We start from the raw sequence: 21,027 nt of genomic DNA on the forward strand, positions 1-21,027 counted from the left end.
AACAGAGTTTATGGCTCTCCGAAATTTTAGTCCGTTTAAAGAAGGTTCTTCCTGAACAATTGCTCCTAACCTCCACTTCAGGAAATTCTGATCAGCATAATGCTCATTTCCAATTGAAAGTATTCTTGTATGTAAATCATGTTAAATTCCACTGATGACAAAAGGTGTGATTCTCATGAACATTTCACATGAAGCTCAGTTATTCAGGATAGCTACACCACTGATCCAAAAGTAGCAAAATCTAAGCAAGTGTGTAAAGTTTTGAGCAGCAAGGAACATTGATGTTGTACGAACGTATTAAATAGCAGGAGTATTTGGCCCTTCAAGCCTGCTCTGCTGTTCATTAATGGTGGTACGATGGTTCAGTGTTAGCATTGCTGCCTCACAGTGCCAGGGACCATGAGTCTGTGTGGGTTTCCTCCCACAAAAAGGCCAATTTTTCACATAGGTTAGCTCATGTGTGGAATGAATGTCTAGATGGAAGTGATACAATTGCAACATTTAAAACACATTTGGATAAGTACATGAAAAGGAAAGATTTGGAGAGATATAGGCCAGGAGCAGGCAGGTGGGACTAGTCTAGTTTAGGATTATGGTCGATATGGACTGGTTGGACTGAAGGATCTGTTTCTTTGCTTTATGACTCAATGCGCATGTTAATTGAGCATGGTAGCTCAGTGGTTAGTACTACTGCCTCACAGCACCAGTGTCCCAGGTTCGATTCCACACTCAGGTGACTGTTTGTGTGGAGTTTGCACATTCTCCCCGTGTCTGCGTGAATTTCCTCTGGGTGCTCTGGTGTTCCTCCCAAACTCTAAAGATGTGCAGGTCAGGCGAATTGGCCATGCTAAATTGCCCATAGTGTTAGTTGCATTAGTCAGAGGGAAATGGGTCTGGGTAGGTTCACCTTCAAAGGGTTGGTGTGGAGTGGTTGGGCTGAAAGGCCTGTTGCCACAGTGTAGGGAATCTGATCTAATCTAAATTGCCCTGTAGTGTCCAGGGATGTGCAGGCTAGGCGAATTAACCGTGATAAATGGGGAGATACAGATATAGGCAAGGGGGTGGTGTGAGGGGCAGGTGGTTGGGTCTGGGTGGAATGCTCTACAGAGGGTCGGTGCAGACTTGATGGACCTAAAGAGTCATAGGGATTCTATGGTTCTATGAATAATATCTAAGCTGATCTGTTTGTGTTTTGAGATCCATGTTCTCATCAATTCTCAATAACCTTTGATTTAATTCCAAATAAAACTCCTTAAAAATAATGAATTGACCTTGTATTCCACACCTTGTGAGTCAGAGAGTTCCAAAGTCATACAATCCTCAGAGATAACATTTCTCCTAATCCCCTGTCTTGAAAGGGTACCCCCTAACTTTTAAACAGTGCTCCGTAATTTTGGACTCTTCCACAAAATCCGTTCATAACCACCTTGTCGAGACCATTCTGGATCTTATACACTTCAATTAAGTGAACCTCTCACTCCAGTGGAAAGGATCCCAACTTGTCCAACCTTTTCTCAAAAGGCAATCCACTCATTTCAGTTTTCAACCCAATAAGTCTCCTCTAAACCTTCATACTTAAATAAGGAGACCAAAATTATGCATAGTAATAGAAATATGGTTTTGCCAATGCTCCCAATAACTGAAGTGTACAACCTCCTTACTTTTATGTTCAATTCCTCATGTAACAAAATATAAATCCTGCTTGCATTTTTGAGTGTAGTTAAATCTGCATACCTTTTGTGTGACTCGCACTAGAGTGCTTCAATCCCTCTGCACCACAATATTCTGCAATCACCTTCCATTTAAGTAATACTCTGCTTTGACATTCTTCCTGCCAAAGTGAACAACTTCACATTTTCCCACATTATACTCTATATTATGTCAAATCCTTTGACCTATTTATATCTGTCTGCAACCTCCTTATGTCTTCTTCACAAAATTAAAAATAATTCAGTGCAGCACATCAAGCAACCTCATGTTTCCACCCTGTTTTTAGTAAGGCAACTGGTTTATTTGAAGATCATGCTATTTTTTAACATTTTAATTTTTTCCCTCCCTAATCGCCATCATTTTGCCATACATTATTATGCTGAAACTGCATTTAGATTTCTACATGGTGCATTGAGTCACTTACTGGACTGTTGATTGAATGGACTGAGATACAGGCTCTCTAATATTTCCTTTGTCTCTGCATTGGGTACTTAACTATGTTCTATAGGTTCTGAAGCAAAATAGTTAAGTGCAGGATCTCTTCAAATGTACATCATACCAGCCATTAGTGTTTTAATGTGCTGAAGCATTCTCCACTGATAAAAAGCTTTTAAACACTACTAATCTGAATTGCTAGCCAACTTTGCTGACCTTAATGTGCTTTAAAATCAGAAGTGTTCTACTTAGTGAGGCTAGACAGTGAAGAACAGAACTAATGCTTGGCTTAACACATTTTTTATAAACATTTATTTATAATGAACCACAATACATTGATTCACCTTCCTAAGCAATCACTACAGATTTAGTCTGTTTCGACTTATGGAAACATAAGTGAATCCTCAATTGATGATGCACAAAATTGTCACAAATATTTGGCTTACAAATATCCTTCAGGGGAGGAAATATACACAGTATGATCAAGTTGTGACTCCAGACCCAGAGTACTTTGGTTAATTCTGAATTGCCCTGTTAAATGTCCCGAGCAAGCTACTTGGTTCTATTAAACTGATACAGTAGCACAGCAATTCAGGGAAATGGTAAGAAAGAATTAGGGACGGGGAGTAAATGCTGGCCTAGTTCACTCACCAAAAATTCTTTTTTAAGTGACGCACTACTTGTCAAGAAGTTAATAATTCATGGGTTTTATTCTGTCTCCACCTTATTCACATCCGAGAATTTAATAGGCGAAAGTGGGTACTGAAGATGCTGGTATTAGATTCAAGATTAGAGTAGTGCTGGAAAAGCACAACAGGTCAGGCAGCATCCGATGAGTAGGAAAATCAATGTTTTGGGCAAAAGCCCTTCCTCTTGCCTGAAACGTCGATTTACCTGCTCCTCGGATGCTGCCTGATCTGCTGCGCTTTTCCAGAACTACTCTAATCTTGACTCCTAGAATTTAACATCAATTAACTGTAATCACTTAAAACCCAACTTCTATGCACTCAATAAACAAAAAGCACCAAGACAGATAACTGGAAATAGGAATTGTAGTGGCCTCATGCCCCTACACAAGACTTGTCACTTAGCCATATGGCTACTATAATTTACTTAGCAGTTAGAGAAAGAGCACATTGTAAGGTTGATCAAAGTTCTGGGTTGACTGCAAAAGTACATTTCAAAGCTAAAAAGGAAAAGTGTTGTTGCTTTATGTGGTGAAGTGCAACAGACCTGGGTCACCAAATAGCTGGTGAAGGTATCTACTCTTTGAAAGGGTCTTAAATATCTCAAAATATTTTTTGGCATGTCATCCATAGGTAAGTAAATTGTTGACAGACTGATAGCATAAATTGATTCAGCCTGAGCTGTGTAGCTTGTAGATCAGGCTTGCAATCTTTTTCCCAATCCTTCTGCACGCAGAGACTGATATTGAAATAATTAAATTTGAATGTGGCCTGCTTCTTGGTACTAATGATTGTCCTGTTAGTTTTCGTGAAATGTTATATTATGTTTACTGGTGATTATTAGTGAAAAAACAGGTAATTATTTCGCTCAAATTATCTTGGCCTCAAGTTCCAGAATGTCCTCACAATAAACAAAAATAGTTAGAATGCGTCATCCGTAAGTGTTAATATATATGTTTAGATTTAGTACTAGCTTGAAATGGTGTCATTAGAAATAGTTTCTGCTTTATTTTCTTATCTCTAACTATAGCCTTTTATATTAAATCAATGCACTGCATGCATTTTGTGTGGTGCATCATCTAAATTAGGGAAGAATTTAGAACTCAAGAAAACAGTCCCTATGAATATTTTACATTCTTCTTTGTTCTCCTTCCTTTCAAATTCACCACAATATTCTCCTGCAGAGACTAGATACCTTCCTCAGCTATTTGATGACTCAGGACTGTTGCACTTGACCCCCTGAAGCAACAACACTTGTGCTTTTTAACTTGGATGCCACACTCTTGTAGTGCATGCAGGACTTTGATAAACCTTACAACATGCTCGGTCTCTGTCTAACTGCTGATTAGACTGTCATCTAGGATGCAGAAGATCCCTTTCATCGCACTTAGCACCTGACCCATGATTTTCTGGTGTACTCCAGCAGCAGAAGGTGTCCCAAATGACAACCTTTTCATTCAGAACAACCCTCTCTATTTACAAATAGCAATCAGATTCATGTTCTTCTCAGTTCATTCTAATTACAAATATACATTTGACGGTTTATTTTCCACCTCTATACACTTTTTGAACCTGGAGCACCTTTCCATTGGCCAGAAGAGGAACCATCCTCATTGGCTGGCATTGGGCAATCACCACCTTGTTTACTGTTTGTTTCTGATCTCCACAAATCGAAGCAGACCCATCTGAAGTACTTCATAAGTACACTGATCATTAGCCTCTTTGTTACTCCTGCTCTTTCTAATCTATTTAGCTCTTTGCTTGTTGTTTCCAATTGTATAGAAGGCACTGGCTGAACCTTAAAAAGTGGCACCTATACATTGCCCTTGACTTTGGCTTGGAATGCCTTTTTTTTTGAATGCTGCCTGACTGGCTGTGCTTTTCCTTCTTACTCAAAGACCACTTTGCGCATTGTCAATGTCAGACATTTTCCTACTGATCCCAATTGTACAGAACTTACCAATTAGGTTACCATCATTTTGTTCCCTCATATCATTAGCAATGTCAAGTAAGAGGATACATCATCATATTTCACTCTTACACTAAACTGATATCATGCTAGAATAATGCTATTGAAACAGCTAATCATCTGCATACCAGTTTTATGCAAGTGTTTGTCACTTAGGACTTGTTGTACTTTCCTTCTGGATAAGGAAAGATGTTGTGAAACTTGAAAGGGTCCAGAAAATATTTGCAAGGATGTAGCAAGGGTTGGAGGGTTTGAGCAATAGCGAGAGGCTGAATAGGCTGGGGCTGTTTCCCCAGGTGCATTAGAGGCTGAGGGGTGACATTATAGAGGTTTATAAAATCATGAGGGGCGTGGGTAGAATAAATAGACAAGGTCTTTTCCCTGGGGTGGGGTAAGTCCAGGACTAGAGGGCATTGGTTTACAGTGAGGGGGTAAGATCTTAAAAGAGCCTAAAAGCCTGTTTTTTTCACACAAAGGGTGGCGCATGTATGGAATGAGCTGCCAGAGGAAGTGGTGGAGGCTGGTGCAATTACAGCATTTAAAAGGCATCTGGATGGGTAAATTAATAGGAAGAGTTTAGAAGGATATGGACCAAGTGCTGGCAAATGGGACGAGATTAAGTTAGGATATCTAGTTGGCATGGACAAGTTGGACCAAAGGGTCTGTTTCCATGCAGTATATCTCTATGACTCTGTGACTGTAAGTCAACTCTGCAGTAGCTATTATCAATGAGGAAAGTGTGGAACTCCAACTTTCAATTCTCCTGTGTTGGATGTTGCAATTACATAAGCCCCTTTTGATCGGATTAAATTTCCCAACTGTCCTCAATTGTCCTCAAATTGTCCCCAGTTGTCCTCGGTGCCGGTGTTTCAGTTGACTGGAATGACTGTACTGACTCCAATCTACCTGAATGTGGTGAACTCTTGCACAACGTAACAATCTCAGATTTCTCAAATGAAAAATAAAACAGAAATTCCACCCAGCCTTTGCTCTAATTTTTCTACTGGATATTGCACTGTAAGATTAACAAATGCTCAATTGCAGGCAGCTGTTTCTGAGCAACATTATTTATGTTTCCCAAATAGAAACTGCAGAAGAGATGCCAGGAAGATAAAAGCTCAAGTATTTCTCCCAAGTCATTCATATATTAGGAAGCAATTCCATGCTTGTGCAAGCTCGGTCCAGTGCCATTTAACTTATGGGCAAAAGTAAAGGCAGAAATCAGGAGAGAGACCCTCACTGGTGCTCCACCAAAATGTTCCAGGAACTTGAATCTCATTATGAGGAGACTGGTAGTCTTTTTGATGATCGCTCTAATCATAAGCTCACATCTTCCTCAACACCACTATTTGGTTGTTAAATTGAGTTAGTAACCTGTCTCTTGACAATGGGAATCCATTGTCAGGAAGTCTCATTGTGGTTAACTCAGTTGGCTGGTTTGTGGTAGAGTGTGATTCCAATTACATAGTTGGATTCCTGCACTGGCTGCGATTATAACGAAGGGCTCCCCTTCTCAACCTCTTCCCTCATCTGAGGTATGGTGACCCTCAGGTTAAACCATCACCAGTCATCTTTCTCTCTCCCTCGCTCTGTCTCTCTAATAAAAGAGCAGCCCTATGGCCCAATTTGACTACGGCAGCTTTACCTTTATATAAATTGTTCTCATTGAAACCTACTTAAAGCTGGAGTTTCATGTTGTTGCCTCCCATTGAACATTTGGACTATGGCAGCTTTGCCTTTAAATTGGTTTCAAGCAACTCCAGCTTGAAGTAGGCTTCAATGAGAACAATTTAAATAAAGCTGGAGTTTCATGTTATTTCCTCCCATTGAACATTCAATTATGTAGAACTGTTACCAATTGAAATATCAAAACTTTTACAGGGTTGTACAAGGTGGATTGAGAAGGCATGTTTCTCTAAGCTAGGCCATTTAGACCCAGGGAACATAGTCTTGAAGAAGAGGTCTACCATTTCAATCTGAAAAGTGGAATCCTCTACCCCAGAAGACTCTGGAGGTTCAATCGTTATGTTAAAGACAGAGGCTGAAGATGTCAAAGGATATCGGGATAGTGTGGTTAAATCGCATTGAGGTACAAGATCAGCCGTGATCCAGCTATGTTGTGGAGTAGGCTTGAGGAGCCAAATTCTGATCATTTTCATTAGGTTTGGCCCTCCTGAAGAGAGGTTGGTTATTACATTGTGACTATTGGCATGTTTGTCTCCAATGGCTCCCTGGAATGCATCTGCGATGTAGAATTTCAGGGTCATTGGAACTCAATGCCCAATAATGCAATTGGAACTCACTTCCTTGGCCATTATGGCTCACATATCAGTCCCACCCCTCAGGAGAGATGCCTTCTTTGGTGACCATTGTTGATCTAACCCTTGTGGTTAGGTAGACTCTGGCAGTAAGGTCACTGTCTTCATGGTCATGCTCTTGACACCCTTTGCAATCTTCTGCTGCTTCTCCACCATGAGGTGCAGCTGGCTCGGATGTTGCTGTTGTCTGGACCAAACTCCCACATACCAAATGCTTCTTCAAGTTTTGCTAGAGGACCCTCCTCCAGAATGAGTGAGGCTCATGTTACTTGAACACTGCCGATCTGACTGGAACACCCTGCTAGTAGATGTTGCAGTGGTGCTAGAACCCCTCTTGTGGCCAGGCCCCTCTCCAGTGAGATCCTTGCCAGGATCACAACTTTATTAAGGAATGCCTCAAATGACATCACTTGTAAAATTTTGACTTGACATAATAACATCAAGGCACCTACCTAATGCCATCTCCACACTTTTATTGCCTTCTCTGATCTATTGACAACTATTTCTTAGGTATCAACTCCCCCATACCTCAGATCTTTTTGTTTGTTTATTTTTGTCCATCTTTGTTACTTGAGGCTTGTTTATTTTTTAAAGAAACGTCATGTTATAAATAAGGGAGAAAAATCAGTATCTGGGTTTTCAAAAGTTGAACATCTGTTGGAAAGATTTGGGAAGAGACTGTTGATTGGAGATGGTGAATGTCGTACTGTTCTGAAATAATGTTGGTTGGATGGGCCTTTAGTCTGATGGAGCAGTCATTGCTGCCAGTGACGCTGTTAAAGTGTTGTATTAAATTGAATTGTGAATCATATACTGTTACATCTTCCATGAAACTACATTACTGCAGGAGAAAAAGCTGTGAAGAAAAGTTTATAACCACAATGCTTTGTCCATTTTGACATACATTGTGAGATGCTCAACGGATTAGATAAAAGTTTCCTGAACAATTTCTTTCCGTATTCTTTCGTGCAATGCAGCATTGTTGATGAGGTCAGCATTTTTCTGTCCATTCGTATTTGCTCTGAATTGAGTGGCTTGAGGCTCTTTCAGAGAGCAAATATAGGCCTTGTGTAAGGATGTCCGAATTCCTATCTGATGAACGAACAACAGGAGCATTAAGTGGGGCCTCTGGAATACGAGCCCAGTAACATTACCATTACATCACCATCTCCCTGATGTATTAATTATTACAAATTAATTGTGTATGTTCTTAAATCTGCTTCTTTGATTTTTGCAGGTGAGCTAATTGTAACAATTTAGAGTAATAGAGTGTTCAAACAATGGCCATCGTGTCTCTGCCAGTCATCAAGCACCAATCTACTCTCATTCCATTTTCCTGCATAGGCCTTGTGTGCTATGGCATTTCAACTGATCATTGAAATACTTTTTAAAAGTGGTGTGATGGTCTCTGCCTCTATCATCTTTCAGGTAGTGAGTGAGTACTAAATGTCCACCATTCTCTGGGTGAAAAAAAATCTTCCTTAATTCACTTTAAAACATCCTGCTCTTTACTTTAAATCTATTTCCCTGGTTATTGACCCCTCGAGTACCAGGAATAATTTCCCTATCAATGCTCCTCTTAGTTTTGCACATCTTAAGTTTCTTTTTAGGTTCCATGGAAAGCTGCCCCATTTTCGCAAAGTGACGATTAAACAGGCATATTTTAAGTAAGTCAGTGAATAAAATAGGCACAATGTGACCATTTTAAACAAATTTAGCTACGGCCATTTTAAAGTTTACTGCTGCACAAGTTTGTTCTATTTTGGCTGAATTCCTAAAGAAAATCAACAGTGCAGCTGAGTACAGGCAAGCTGTATATTTAACATTTATATTGGTCACAGCAATAAAGTTGGAATATATTAAATTGTCAATGTAATTCTTAATTGAATTTGGTTCTCATAGTGAATAGATTGTGATTTTTATTTTTGGTCATGTGATTTCCCACTTATCTTTTAGACTATGATGTTTTGATTTCCAAGGAGTGTACAGAATTATTTAATTGCTTCCACATATCTTGAACAAAGAAAGGGAAAAAGGGAATTTGTTTGCAAATACAGCACAGTGCACACTACACAAGATTGAAAAGGAGCACTTTCAACCTGCACAGATTGCTAAATTCCTGATTTATAGTTTTGCACAGGTTGTTCTGCTATAACCTGACAGCCACGTTCTTCTGCAACTTTACGCGATAGAAATCGCACTATGGAAAACTGTGATTAAAAATTGTCTTGTAGAAGATCGCTAGTAGAAAATCAGTATACCAGTTCAGTAGAAAGTTCACATTATCCAAACAGTGTTCACAATTTGTCAATCATGTTGTGGTCAATTCGTGTTGATGGAATGCGCATTATACAGAACAACCTTATTTGAGTTCTGTGTTTCCCCTCCCAGGCTAGAATTGGCTATAACTTTCTGTCAGTTCTTAAGGGATTAGTAGAGTCATAGAGATGTACAGCACGAAAACAGACCCTTCGGTCAATCTCGTCCATGCCAACCAGATACCCCAACCTAATCTAGTCCCACTTGTCAGCACCCAGCCCATATACCTCCAAACCCTTCCTATTTATATACCCATCCAGATGCCTTTTAAAAGAGATCCTCAGCTCTATCTCAACCTCTGGGGAGGAAGCCATTCAGCCCTCAGAGTTTGTACTAGCAAGGCGTTCACCTGTATCCCCTAACAGCTCAGAGACTTTCATCTCAGTGGACTGGGGAGAACAATTCAATGAGCGCTCCACTGACATTTCTGTGGCTGGTCAAGGTCAAAGTGCCCTGGGTTGCTCTGCCAGAGACCAGGCACCAGCTCAGTTGCAGGGAGAAGATGACCCCATGATGTGAGGCATTCATGACTTTGTCAGAATTCACATACAGTCACAGAAGCAGTAGGCAGATTTGTCAGAGACAGTTGGTAAATGGAGTTGAAGAATGGAGGAGTTCACCAATGTGACCAGTACTGTAATGGTTCTGGTGTCTGTGCCACTGGCCATCTCCATGGGCAGATTGGGTACCACTGTGGAGGCCCAGGTCCAGCACAGTATCTGCATGATGCATGCATGGACTTGCACTTTGACATTCTAGGTGATCAGCATTAGTGGCAGTGCCACCATTTGCTCACAGGAAGAGTTGCTACACTCGAGATCTCCAGAATGCTGCCTCACAGCACCACGGTCCCAGGTTCAAATCCAGCCTCGGGTGACTCTCTGTGTGGAGTTTGCACATTCTCCCCATGTCTGTGTGAGTCTCCTTCAGGTGCTCTAGCTTCCTCTCACAGTCCAAAGATGTGCAGGTTAGGTGAATTGGCCATGCTAAATTGCCCATAGTGTTAGGTGCATTATTCAGAGGGAAATGGGTCCGGGTGAGTTACTCTTCGGTGGGTCGGTATGGACTTATTGGGCCAAAGGGCATGTTTCCACATTGTAGGGAATCTAATCTAATCTAATCGAATGCTACCATTGTGCTAGCCTCCACAACTTCCTCTGACAGCTCATTCCATACACACACCACTCTCTGCGTGAAAAAGTTGCCCCTTAGGTCTCTTTTATATCTTTCCCTCCTCACCTTAAACCTATGCCCGCGAGTTCTGGGCTCCCTCTATCCCAGCGAAAAGACCTTGTATATTTATCCTATCCGTGCCTCTCATGATTTTATAACTCTCTATAAGGTCACCCCTCAGCCTCCGACACTTCAAGGAAAACAGCCCCAGCCTTTGCAACCCCTCCCTATAGCTCAAATCCTCCAAACCTGGCAACAGCGTTGTAAATCTTTAATGAACCCTTTCATGTTTCACAACATCCTTCCATAGTATATAAATGTTATCTTTGCCAGGTTGTTTGAGAAAACTTGTAGAATCTTTCTCTTAGGTAGGCCTTCTTTCAGATGAGTCTTGTATGGTACTGAAAGCTTTTGTAAATGCTGTTTTAAGACATTGGGTAAAAAAGTGTCTTGAGCAGATTTCAGATTTTGTTTTACAGGGAGAAAACAATCTAAACCACATTCTATCCAAACGGCTAATGTTCTCATGATCAACTAAATATTTCCTACAGGAAACTATAAGTCATTTGACCTTTTCATGATTTTTTTCCCTTTCCATTTGTAGCAAAGGAACTGACTGAGATGACTTATAAGTAATGCAGATAGTACAAACCACATTTTCCTGCCTGACAATGAATGTAATAGTTAAAGAGTTTAATCTATTTGAAAAAATTCTGGTAAAAAACAGTAAATGCAAAAAAAAAGACCATGAAATGAGTTTCTAAACAGTTGCCAGAAAAGTAAAAGGTGTTGACATGGTAATGATTGTTGCAAGCTTAAAAAAGTCCTTCAGTGTCAGATAAAAAAAATGATGTGCAAGTGTTTGGAGTGTTTCACAGTCATGCCTTTCTCAACGTAAATGACCTTTGTATAACTCGCTGTAACATTGCACCAAGTGAAGTTGGGATTTAAGTATTTCTTGTGACCATATTGGTTTTAGTCAATATTTTGTTTTGTCTTTATTTGGAGGACCAGCATTTAAATAGAATTCTTCAGTGTCTCAAAGGTTTTTACAGTCTTTGAAGTTTTTTGGTGTTACTGCAAAATGGCATCCAGTAACCTCATACAAACAGTACTTCTCATGATCGCATAAGCTGTCTTTTCAATTATATTTATTGAAGGATAAAGCTGGGAGACTAGGGATAAATCCTCCATCAATTCCTATGAATGACAATGCAAAACCTCCTCAGTACTGTGCTGGAGATTGTTGTCCTCGAGAGGAACCTGAACCCACAATATTCTGACTTCAACAAGAGTACATACAACTGAATGACATTTCATATAATGGATAATACTGATGTGGACTCAATGCACCAAATTTTCTCTTTCTGTGCTATAAGAACATAAGAATTCTGCCCCTCTAGCCTACCTAGCATTCATGAAGATCATGGTGATCTACCCCAGACCTTAACTCTTCCATGTAAGCTCCCAAGTTTTGATATTTTATACCTCCTCTTTAAGTACTTGCAGTGACCTAGCTTCCATAACTCTATCAGGTAGAGAAGGTATTATATTCCAGGTATTCATCCCCCTCTGGAAAGAGAGATTATGACCCATCTCAGTTTTAAATGAGTATCTCCTTTATTTTGGAAACATGTCCCATAATTCAAGATTTTCCCAGTAGAGCTTTTCAGCATCTACCTTGTCAAACTCTCTAAGAACTTTGTATGTTCCAATAAGATTACCCCCTTCTTCTATACTCTAATGAATAAAGGTATAACCTGTTTAGCCTTTCCTGGTAAGTCAATTCCATCATCCCAGGAATCAGCCTAATGAATCTCGTTTGAACATTGTCCAATGCCATGACAAGCACCAATGTTACACCATAGTTTCACCAGAAACATCCAGGCATTATCCTTAATCCGTGCTAAATTAATATTGAATTCTAGAACTTATTAGTTTCAGTTGTGAGTATCCTGTGGCCTCAGGTAAAGAGTTAAGGAACGTAGCAATCATTCAAACAATCAAACCTGCTGTATCACCATCTGATAAAACTTGCTGGTTCTTATTAGAAGCTGGCTATCAACAGGTTATGTTGATAGCCAGATGTGAACAACAATGATGGTCTTGCTCCTTGAGGTTGATGCTAGGCCTTATATTCTTTATTTAAGCCAAAGAAGGAAAATCCTGAAATTTGAACTTACTGTGGTTTTGAAATTTGAATTGTAGAGTGGTTATGTACAGAACTATTATAGTTTTGCACTGCAGTTCAAACTGTGTTTCTCTTGTGAATCCTAGAATTTCACAAGTTGCAGGTCATCAGAATTCTATAATACTTTACAACCCCATCAAATTTTCCCTTTTCATACATAGGAAATAATAGATGTTAATTAAATAGTTTTCACTGAAATAGTATAATTACTATACATTACATTTTGTAGTGAGTGGAAGCCTATTGCAACTTTCCCCTCTTTCAGAAATATTTGACTCTTGCTACTTCAGATATATGTCAACATCAACAAGCCCCTACCACAACCTGAGCTGCACATGTTATTTAATTTCTGAATAACAGATTTGATGTAATGGCTAATTGTTATAAGAATTTGATCCTGAATCTATCCGTTAGTAATTGGATGACATAGAGTATCTAATATTTATTTTATAATTTAATAGAAATACCATTCATGAGGCATTTGCCCTTGAGCTTGCTGGAAATATTTTGTACAGTACCAGTCTATGTAAAACACCCTGAATATATTTGAAACTATTTTGATTTGTGTCTTTCAGAGCGAGCCCAGTTGCCCAGAAACATGATTGAAAATAGCATGTTTGAAGAGGAACCGGATATAGTTGACTTGGCCAAAGAGCCACGCCTTCATCCCTTGGAACCTGATGAAGTTGAATATGAGCCCCATAGTTCACGACTGCTGGTGCGTGGCTTAGGAGAGCATGACCTGGAAGATGATGAAGAAGACTATGAATCTTCTGCAAGGTTATTGGGCATGTCATTCATGAACAGGAGTTCCAATCACCGCAATAACATGTCAGGGGTTTATAATCGGGAAGCATCATGGGGACCTTGTTCCTTTTCTTCTGCTCGGACTGTACTTGTTGGAGCATTTGTCGTGGTAATTATACTTTCAATAGCGATGGTCGTCTACTTTCTGCCAAAATGTACCTTCACCAAAGAAGGCTGCCATAAAAAGAATGCAACTTTAACTCCCATATATCCTTTGGCAACCAATGGCCAGGTATTTCCTTGGCCAAAGATGAGATTATCTAATGCTGTTGTACCAGTGCATTATGATCTTACTTTGCATCCCAATCTTACCACGATGAAATTCACAGGTTCTGTGCAAATAACCCTCCTAGTCAAGGAGGATGTCAATAACATCACTCTCCACAGCTATGGTCTCAATATCAGCAAAGCAACCATTGTTCCAGAGGCATCTACTCAAGCAAAGGATGTCCAGATTTTGGAATACAGACCACATCAACAAATTGCAATTACAGTTAATCCAGCACTATTGAATGGAAAAACATACACACTGAATCTGGAATATGCAGCAAATCTGTCTGATGGTTTTTCAGGATTTTACAAAAGCAGCTATCAAAGTAAAAACAAAACAAGGTAAACTAATTCTTGTCAGTATGATTTTCTTTGTGTAGTTATTATTCCCCACTAGATTGCATTTGTATATCGGCTTCAAACAAGGAAATAAGTCTTCTCAGTTTTGTCTGATTTGCCCTGTTGTGTACCATTGTTGTGTAGACTAGCTATTTGTAGCAGTTCACTGATGAAACTATCGTTTTTCTCGAAGTATACTGTTAAGTATTAACAATGAGCCTAGTTACTACATAAACTGGAAATTCAGGATATGAATTTAAATTTAATAAATCTGGTAATTTGTGGATGAGCACTCAAACTTAGCCATAATGGTCTGAAAATGACTGATCTCTAAAGTGCTGAAAATGTGTTGCTGGAAAAGCGCAGCAGGTCAGGCAGCATCCAAGGAGCAGGAGGATCGACGTTTCGGGCATGAGCCCTTCTTCAGGAAATGCTCCTTGGATGCTGCCTGACCTGCTGCGCTTTTCCAGCAACACATTTTCAGCTCTGATCTCCAGCATCTGCAGTCCTCACTTTCTCCTGATCTCTAAAGTGCTCAATTGTCGTTGATTATTCAAGTGACTTCTTCAGGAAAGAAAATCTGCCAGCCCAAATCAGTCTGTTCTACAGGAAGCAAGGCTGCATTGTGCAATTAATTCTTAGAGTCCTCTGATGTGTCTAGCAATAGATGGACAGTAAGTGTGGTTTTATCAACATTTCCCAGCAACACATTGTTTTCTAAGAAAAAAGTTAAAAATGTGGCCACCACTTTCTTTACACATTTCTGCAATTCGATGACAGGTTCACAATTTTTTTTTCTTCATTGCGATTTGGCCACAAGATGAACAACAAATTAGTTTTGGTTTTGGTTGGGAAGCACTGCAGTGCTCATTGTTTAAAATGGTCTTCTTGAACTTCAAATGTTTTGTTTATCTGGTCTTGCTTGTTTAGCCATCTTTGACTGCCAAAGCTATGCACTGGTCTTGTACTTCTGTGAACTTCTTTATCAGACAGTGAAAAATGGAATTCTTTTGGCATTGGGCCTTGAATCTGAGCTGAGTCCCTGACAAGCCTGAATTCAGGTTGGTCACTTTGTGACATCAAAGAATAAGGAAATCCACCCTTGCATGGACTTGGAATCATAGAATCATTAAGTACAAAAAAGCCCTTCGACCTGTTGCATCTGTACTGCCAAAATGCACGACTGTGTGCGCTAGGCCCTTAGCCTTGAATGTTATGACACTTCAAGACCTCCTCCAATTACCTTTAGAAGATTGTGAGGTTACATGCCTCAACTACTCTCCCATTCAGTGTATTCCAGTACACCCCACCACACTGTGGGTGTAAAACCCTTCCTATAAGATCTCTCTAAACCACTTGCTTTTTACTTTAAAAATGTGCCTCTTGTTCCTGACCCTTCAGCTAAGGAGAACAACTGATTTCTAAAAACCTTGTCCATGCCCCTCATACTCTTAAATACCTTAATCAGCTCCCCATCAACCTTCTGTGCTCCAAAGAAAACAGTTTGAGCTTATTCAGCCTCTCTTCATGACGAAGGTCCTCCATCTCAAGTGACATTCTGGGCAATTTATCCTTACATCCTTCCTATAGTATGCTGACCAGAACTGCACATGATACTCCAGCCATGGCCTAACCATAATCCTAGTACAGTTCGAATATAACTTCCCTGCTCTTATCAACTATGCCGCAACTAATAAAGGCAAGTGTCCAGCATATTGTCTTAACTACCCTGTTAACCTGTCTTGCCGCCTTCAGGGATCTATGAATAAGCATTCCAAGATCCAACTGTTCATCTGAACCTCTTAGTGTCCTGCCATTTATTGAGTACTCCATTGTCTTGTTACATCTTTCAAAGTTCATTATCTCACATATAGCAGGGTTAATTTCCATCTGCCCCACCGATGTGCCAACCTGACCAATCCACTTTGATCCTCCTGTGACCTAATATCTTCCTCTTCACAGTCCACCACCAAATCTTTGTGTCATCTCCAAACTTACTTATCATTCTCCTCCCCCACATTCTCATCAGCATCATTTATCATAAACAATAAGGGATCTGGCACTGATTCCTGTGATACACCGCTGCACACTGGGCTCTAGTCACACAAGTAGGCTTCTACCACCACCCTTTATCTCCTGCCATTAAGCTAATTTTAGAACCAAGTGCCAACTCACCCTGGATCCCATGAGATTTTACCTTCTTTTTCAGTTTCCCAAGTGGGATCTTGTTGAATGTCTTGCTGAAGTTCATATGAACTATGTCAACTGCCCTACCCTCACCTACACACCTAGATTTGTTAGGAGTAAGCACCTTCTGACAAAGCCATACTCAGTATCCATCCATTATTCAGTCTTGCCTACCTAAATGGTGATTCATTTTTCCTTGACTATTTTTTTCAATAGTTTCCCTACCACTGAAGTAACATTTACTGATAGTCCCCTGTCTTGTAAAGTGGAATCACATTAGCTGTCATCTAGTCCTCTGGCACATCCACTGTGACCAGAAACAATTAAAAGATTTGGGGCAAAGCCCCTGTTAAATTTTTCCCTTGTCTCCCACAACAGTCTAGGATACAAATGTAGCATGTGTACAATCTACAAAATGCATTGCAGAAACTCACTAAAGATCCTTAGAAAAGACCTTCCAAACCCACAACAACTTCCATTTAGAAGGACAAGGATAACAGATGTATATTGAAACACAACCACCCTCAAGTTCACCTCCAAGCCACTCATCATCCTGACTTAGTTGCTGGATCAAAATCCTGGAATTCCCTCCCTAGAGGTATTGAGTATTAACTCCCAGCAGGTGGACTATTGCAGTTCAAGAAGGCAGCTCATCACCACCTCAAGGGCAACTAGGGATGTGCAATAATGCTGGCCAGCCAGCAGCATCCACATCCCACAAATGAATAAATAAAAACACAATTACCTGGATCTGGGGATCTGTCCAATTTTAAACCAGCTAAATCTTCCAATTCCTCCTTGCTACTTATATCAATCCTCCCGAAAAATTCTCAATCCATCTTCTCAAATTCTGTGCTTGTACACTTCTTTCAAGTAAAGACAGATGTGAAGTACTCATTTAACATTCTATCAACGTCCTCTGGCTTCATGCCCTTGGTCCCTAATGAGTTCTACACTTTCCCTCCTTATTCTCTTCCTCTTGATATTCTTGGAGACTATCTTGGGATTCTCCCTGATTTTGGAATTCTGCCTAATCTTTCTCATCGCCATTTGTCATGCATCCTCTTTCCTCTCCTAACTGCTTCTTTCGTACTTCTCCAGGGCATCCATAAGTTTGCGCTGTAACTGATACATATCTATCGTAATCTTTTTATCCAGGCCTGAATATTCTTAGACATCCAGGTTCTCTGAGTTCTTGCTTTACATTTCACCCTAGAGAGAAGATGTAGGGCCTGTACTCTCCCAGTAACTTTTTGAATGCTGTTCTGCTGTAGATTTACCCATGGTGACTCAGTGGCTAGCACTGCTGCGTCACTGCATCAGGGTCCTGGGTTCGATCCCATCTTTGGGTGACTATCTAGATGGAGTTTGTATGTCTGCCTGGGTTTGCTGTGGTTTCCTCCCACAGTCCAAACATGTGGATTAGCCATGGGGAATGAGATACTTTTTAAGGGTTTGGTGTGTCCCTGATTGGCCAATGGTCTACTTCTGCACTGATATGATTCACGTAGTTCAAAGTCTGTTTTGGCCAGAATCTGCCTTGTTTTAATAAAATCTGCCTCACCCCAATCCAAAACCCATTTTGCAGACCATCTTTCTCCTTTTCCATAACAAACTTAAAACTGATGGAGTTGTGTCACTATCACTAAAATGATCCCTCCCTCCTTTGTTCCCCAGAATTAGGTCCAGTGCTGCACTGTCCTTTGTAGGATCTTCAAGATGTTGATGTGAAATTTGCCCCTTCTAAATCCTTTATTATATGATTATCCCAATTAATATTGGGACAGTTGAAATACCCAACTGTATTGTTATTTTTACATGCTTCAGTGAGTTAGCTACATATCTGCTCTTCAATTGCTTGTTAACTATTTAGGTTTTGTTACAGTCTTTTGACATCTGGCTTATTATTGTGAAACACATTCAAACAAAATTGAAGAACATCCTTGATTGAGCTAGAAATCGACAGGTTTGGTCAACTTTTGTTCTTCTGGCATTTGCAATCTCCAATCTGACCTTTATAGTTACTGTTCATTTTGAACTGAGGGCTGAGTTGCTACTCAGTGGATTAAATGAAGAGTGCTTATTGGTGTAGGTGTGCATAGTTTCCAGAAGGTATCTCAGGATAGCAGTTAGAAGAGACACGTATGCACATCTTTGGATTGTAGGTGGAAACCAGAGCATTCAGAGATAACCCATGCAGACAAGGGGAGAATGTACAAACTCCACACAGACAGTCGCCTGAGGGTGGAATCCAACCCAGATCCCTGGTGCTGTGAACAGCAGTGCTTACCACTGAGTCACCGTGCCGCCCCAGATTCTAGATCTGGCTAGATTCTGTCACAAGTGAAAACAAGGTCAATGTGTGGACCCTATAAAGTCCCCTAAGAAGCTTTCATATTTCAGTGAGGTCTCCCCCAACCCACTCCATTTCTCGTTATATGAAAATCACTTCATACCTGAACCTTCTGCAGACTGCCTCAACTGTCAGTGTACTTCTAAGTATGATCTGACTAGTGTCCTTTATACTCTTAGCAAGACTTCCTTACTCCATTCCCTTTGAAACTGAAAGTTTAAGGTTCAATTTCCTTTTAGGTAAGGTCTGAAAACACAAAATAATGGTTTGAACCATCACAGAGTATACAAGATTTCTAATAATTGGAGTTTATTTTCAGAACAACATGCTTTTCTCTGTCCTTTTACAGAATATTGGCTGCCACACAGTTTGAACCATCTTCAGCACGAAAGGCTTTCCCATGCTTTGATGAACCAGCTTTTAAGGCAACTTTTACAATCAAGATAATCAGGGAAGCTGAGCACATCGCATTATCCAACATGCAGAAGGTTAAGGGAAACTTTTTTTCTCATAATCTTATAATAAAACTATATGCCCCAGATTTTGCTGAGGTGAACTCCATTCGTTAAATCTAACATGACATGTTTGTTTACATTTTCAAAATTTTTGTTCATGATATAGTTGTAAATTTGAGCTGGTAATGGCTCAGTTTTGGAAATGGGATATCTGAGACCTTGACGAGCAATAGAACAAGAAGTCTAGCTCCCTAATCAAGAAGATTAAAGAGTTGTCAAATAAATAGAATGACAGAGAAGGAGGGGAACTAAATTGGGTGAATTCACAATCTAATCAGGTTCGCAAATGCAGACAAACAAGAAAAGAAAGATTGTTTTAAAGATGGAAAGGAAAAAAGGAAAAGTGAGAGGAATTTTTTTAAAGCCTGGAAGAATTCAGAAGCTGGAAGAATGGAGTGTCTAGCTTAACTTTTATTTTCTGGGCGGCTATTAAAATGTATGAACATGTGAATTCAAAGCAGGAGTGGGCCACCCAGTCTCTTGAGTCTGCTCCACTATAAAACATTAACAATATTAGGCCATTAAAAGGTATTATTTAGATTACTAGAATTAATTTTCTGTAATGAACTGAATTACTATTTAAATATAGTAACATCATGAAGATTACAGGGAGGCTAATGCAATATACTGTTTTGTGGCTCAACTGAATTAAGATTTCGATAGCAGATGGGAGGAAATAGTTATGGAGACTTTCAAAACTGGGAAGGTAAAAGTGGTCAATCGTTATGATGAGACAATACAAGATATAAGCTTAGGATTTAATAGAATACTAACGTGACAAACTTTCGACATAAAGATGGAAGGTGGCAGGACAGGACAATGAAATTGATGGTGTTGTCACAATGTTTCTGGGAAAGGGAAAAGGCTGTGTTTAATTGGAGTAAGTTTCTGTTCAACCAGGTTGAAGAATCTGTCTAACACTGCAATACTGTGGAAATTTGAATGTAGAATCGGTTGTGAGGTAGGGCTATGTGTTGTCAATGTATACATGGAACTTGATGCTTGAGATAATATTGCCAAGGGGCAAGAAGGAGTTAAGAAAGAAGAGGATAGGTATTCATTTGATTGTAAAGATAATGGCATCCATTTGAACAGTGAAGCCATTACTGGAGATTTTCTGTGCTTGCATAGGCAAGAGTGAATCAAGGTGAGGGCAGTTAAGCAAAGCTGAATAAAGAGAGGAATTGTAGAGGGATATTTGACTTAACAATGCCAAAGGGTGTCAAAGAATTTCAGAAGGAATGGGAAGGATATCGCTTTCCTGTCAATCAAGATGTTATTTATGCCTTTTCATTAGGACTGTAATAGTGGTGTTGAAACTTAATTGAAGCAATTAAGAAGTTACTGAAAAGTTAGGCATGAATTTTGGAAACAATTGCACTTTCAAGGACTTAGAAAAGAAGAATTATAGATGGGAGTTATATAACATCTATCATTTCGTGAATGTAGTCGATCTCACTATTTAAAATGTGTTGGGTTCTTGCTGTTGGTTTACTGCCCAAAGAATGCTGCAGCTGGTAATGGATATGTGTGGAAATGGTTGGCCTTTCCTCCGATAACCTTCAAACTTGCTACCAATGCTAACTAAAGAAGAGTCATTATGTGACAAGGTTACAATGTTTATGCATGCAGTCAGTACATTTAGGAGACGCAAAAGGAGAATGAAATCAGTAGAATGAAGATACAGTAACCTTGTCAGCACTGTTTGAAGTTAGAGTTACTGTGAGGAATTGAATGTTGCTATTACATTCCTTA

At 39.8% G+C, this 21,027-nt stretch overlaps 1 protein-coding gene across 1 annotated transcript in view; it reads left to right on the forward strand.

Annotated features, from left to right (window-relative positions):
- Positions 1-21,027, forward strand: part of LOC132823281 (leucyl-cystinyl aminopeptidase-like) — a 116,258-nt gene that overhangs the window by 21,615 nt on the left and 73,616 nt on the right. Inside the window, exons 2-3 of the mRNA XM_060836941.1 lie at positions 13,377-14,220; positions 19,107-19,245. Of these exons, the coding sequence (XP_060692924.1) occupies positions 13,377-14,220; positions 19,107-19,245 (983 nt within the window). The remainder of the gene's footprint in view (positions 1-13,376; positions 14,221-19,106; positions 19,246-21,027) is intronic.

The sequence above is a fragment of the Hemiscyllium ocellatum genome, chromosome 2, assembly GCF_020745735.1.
Source record: "Hemiscyllium ocellatum isolate sHemOce1 chromosome 2, sHemOce1.pat.X.cur, whole genome shotgun sequence".
NCBI lineage: Eukaryota > Metazoa > Chordata > Chondrichthyes > Orectolobiformes > Hemiscylliidae > Hemiscyllium > Hemiscyllium ocellatum.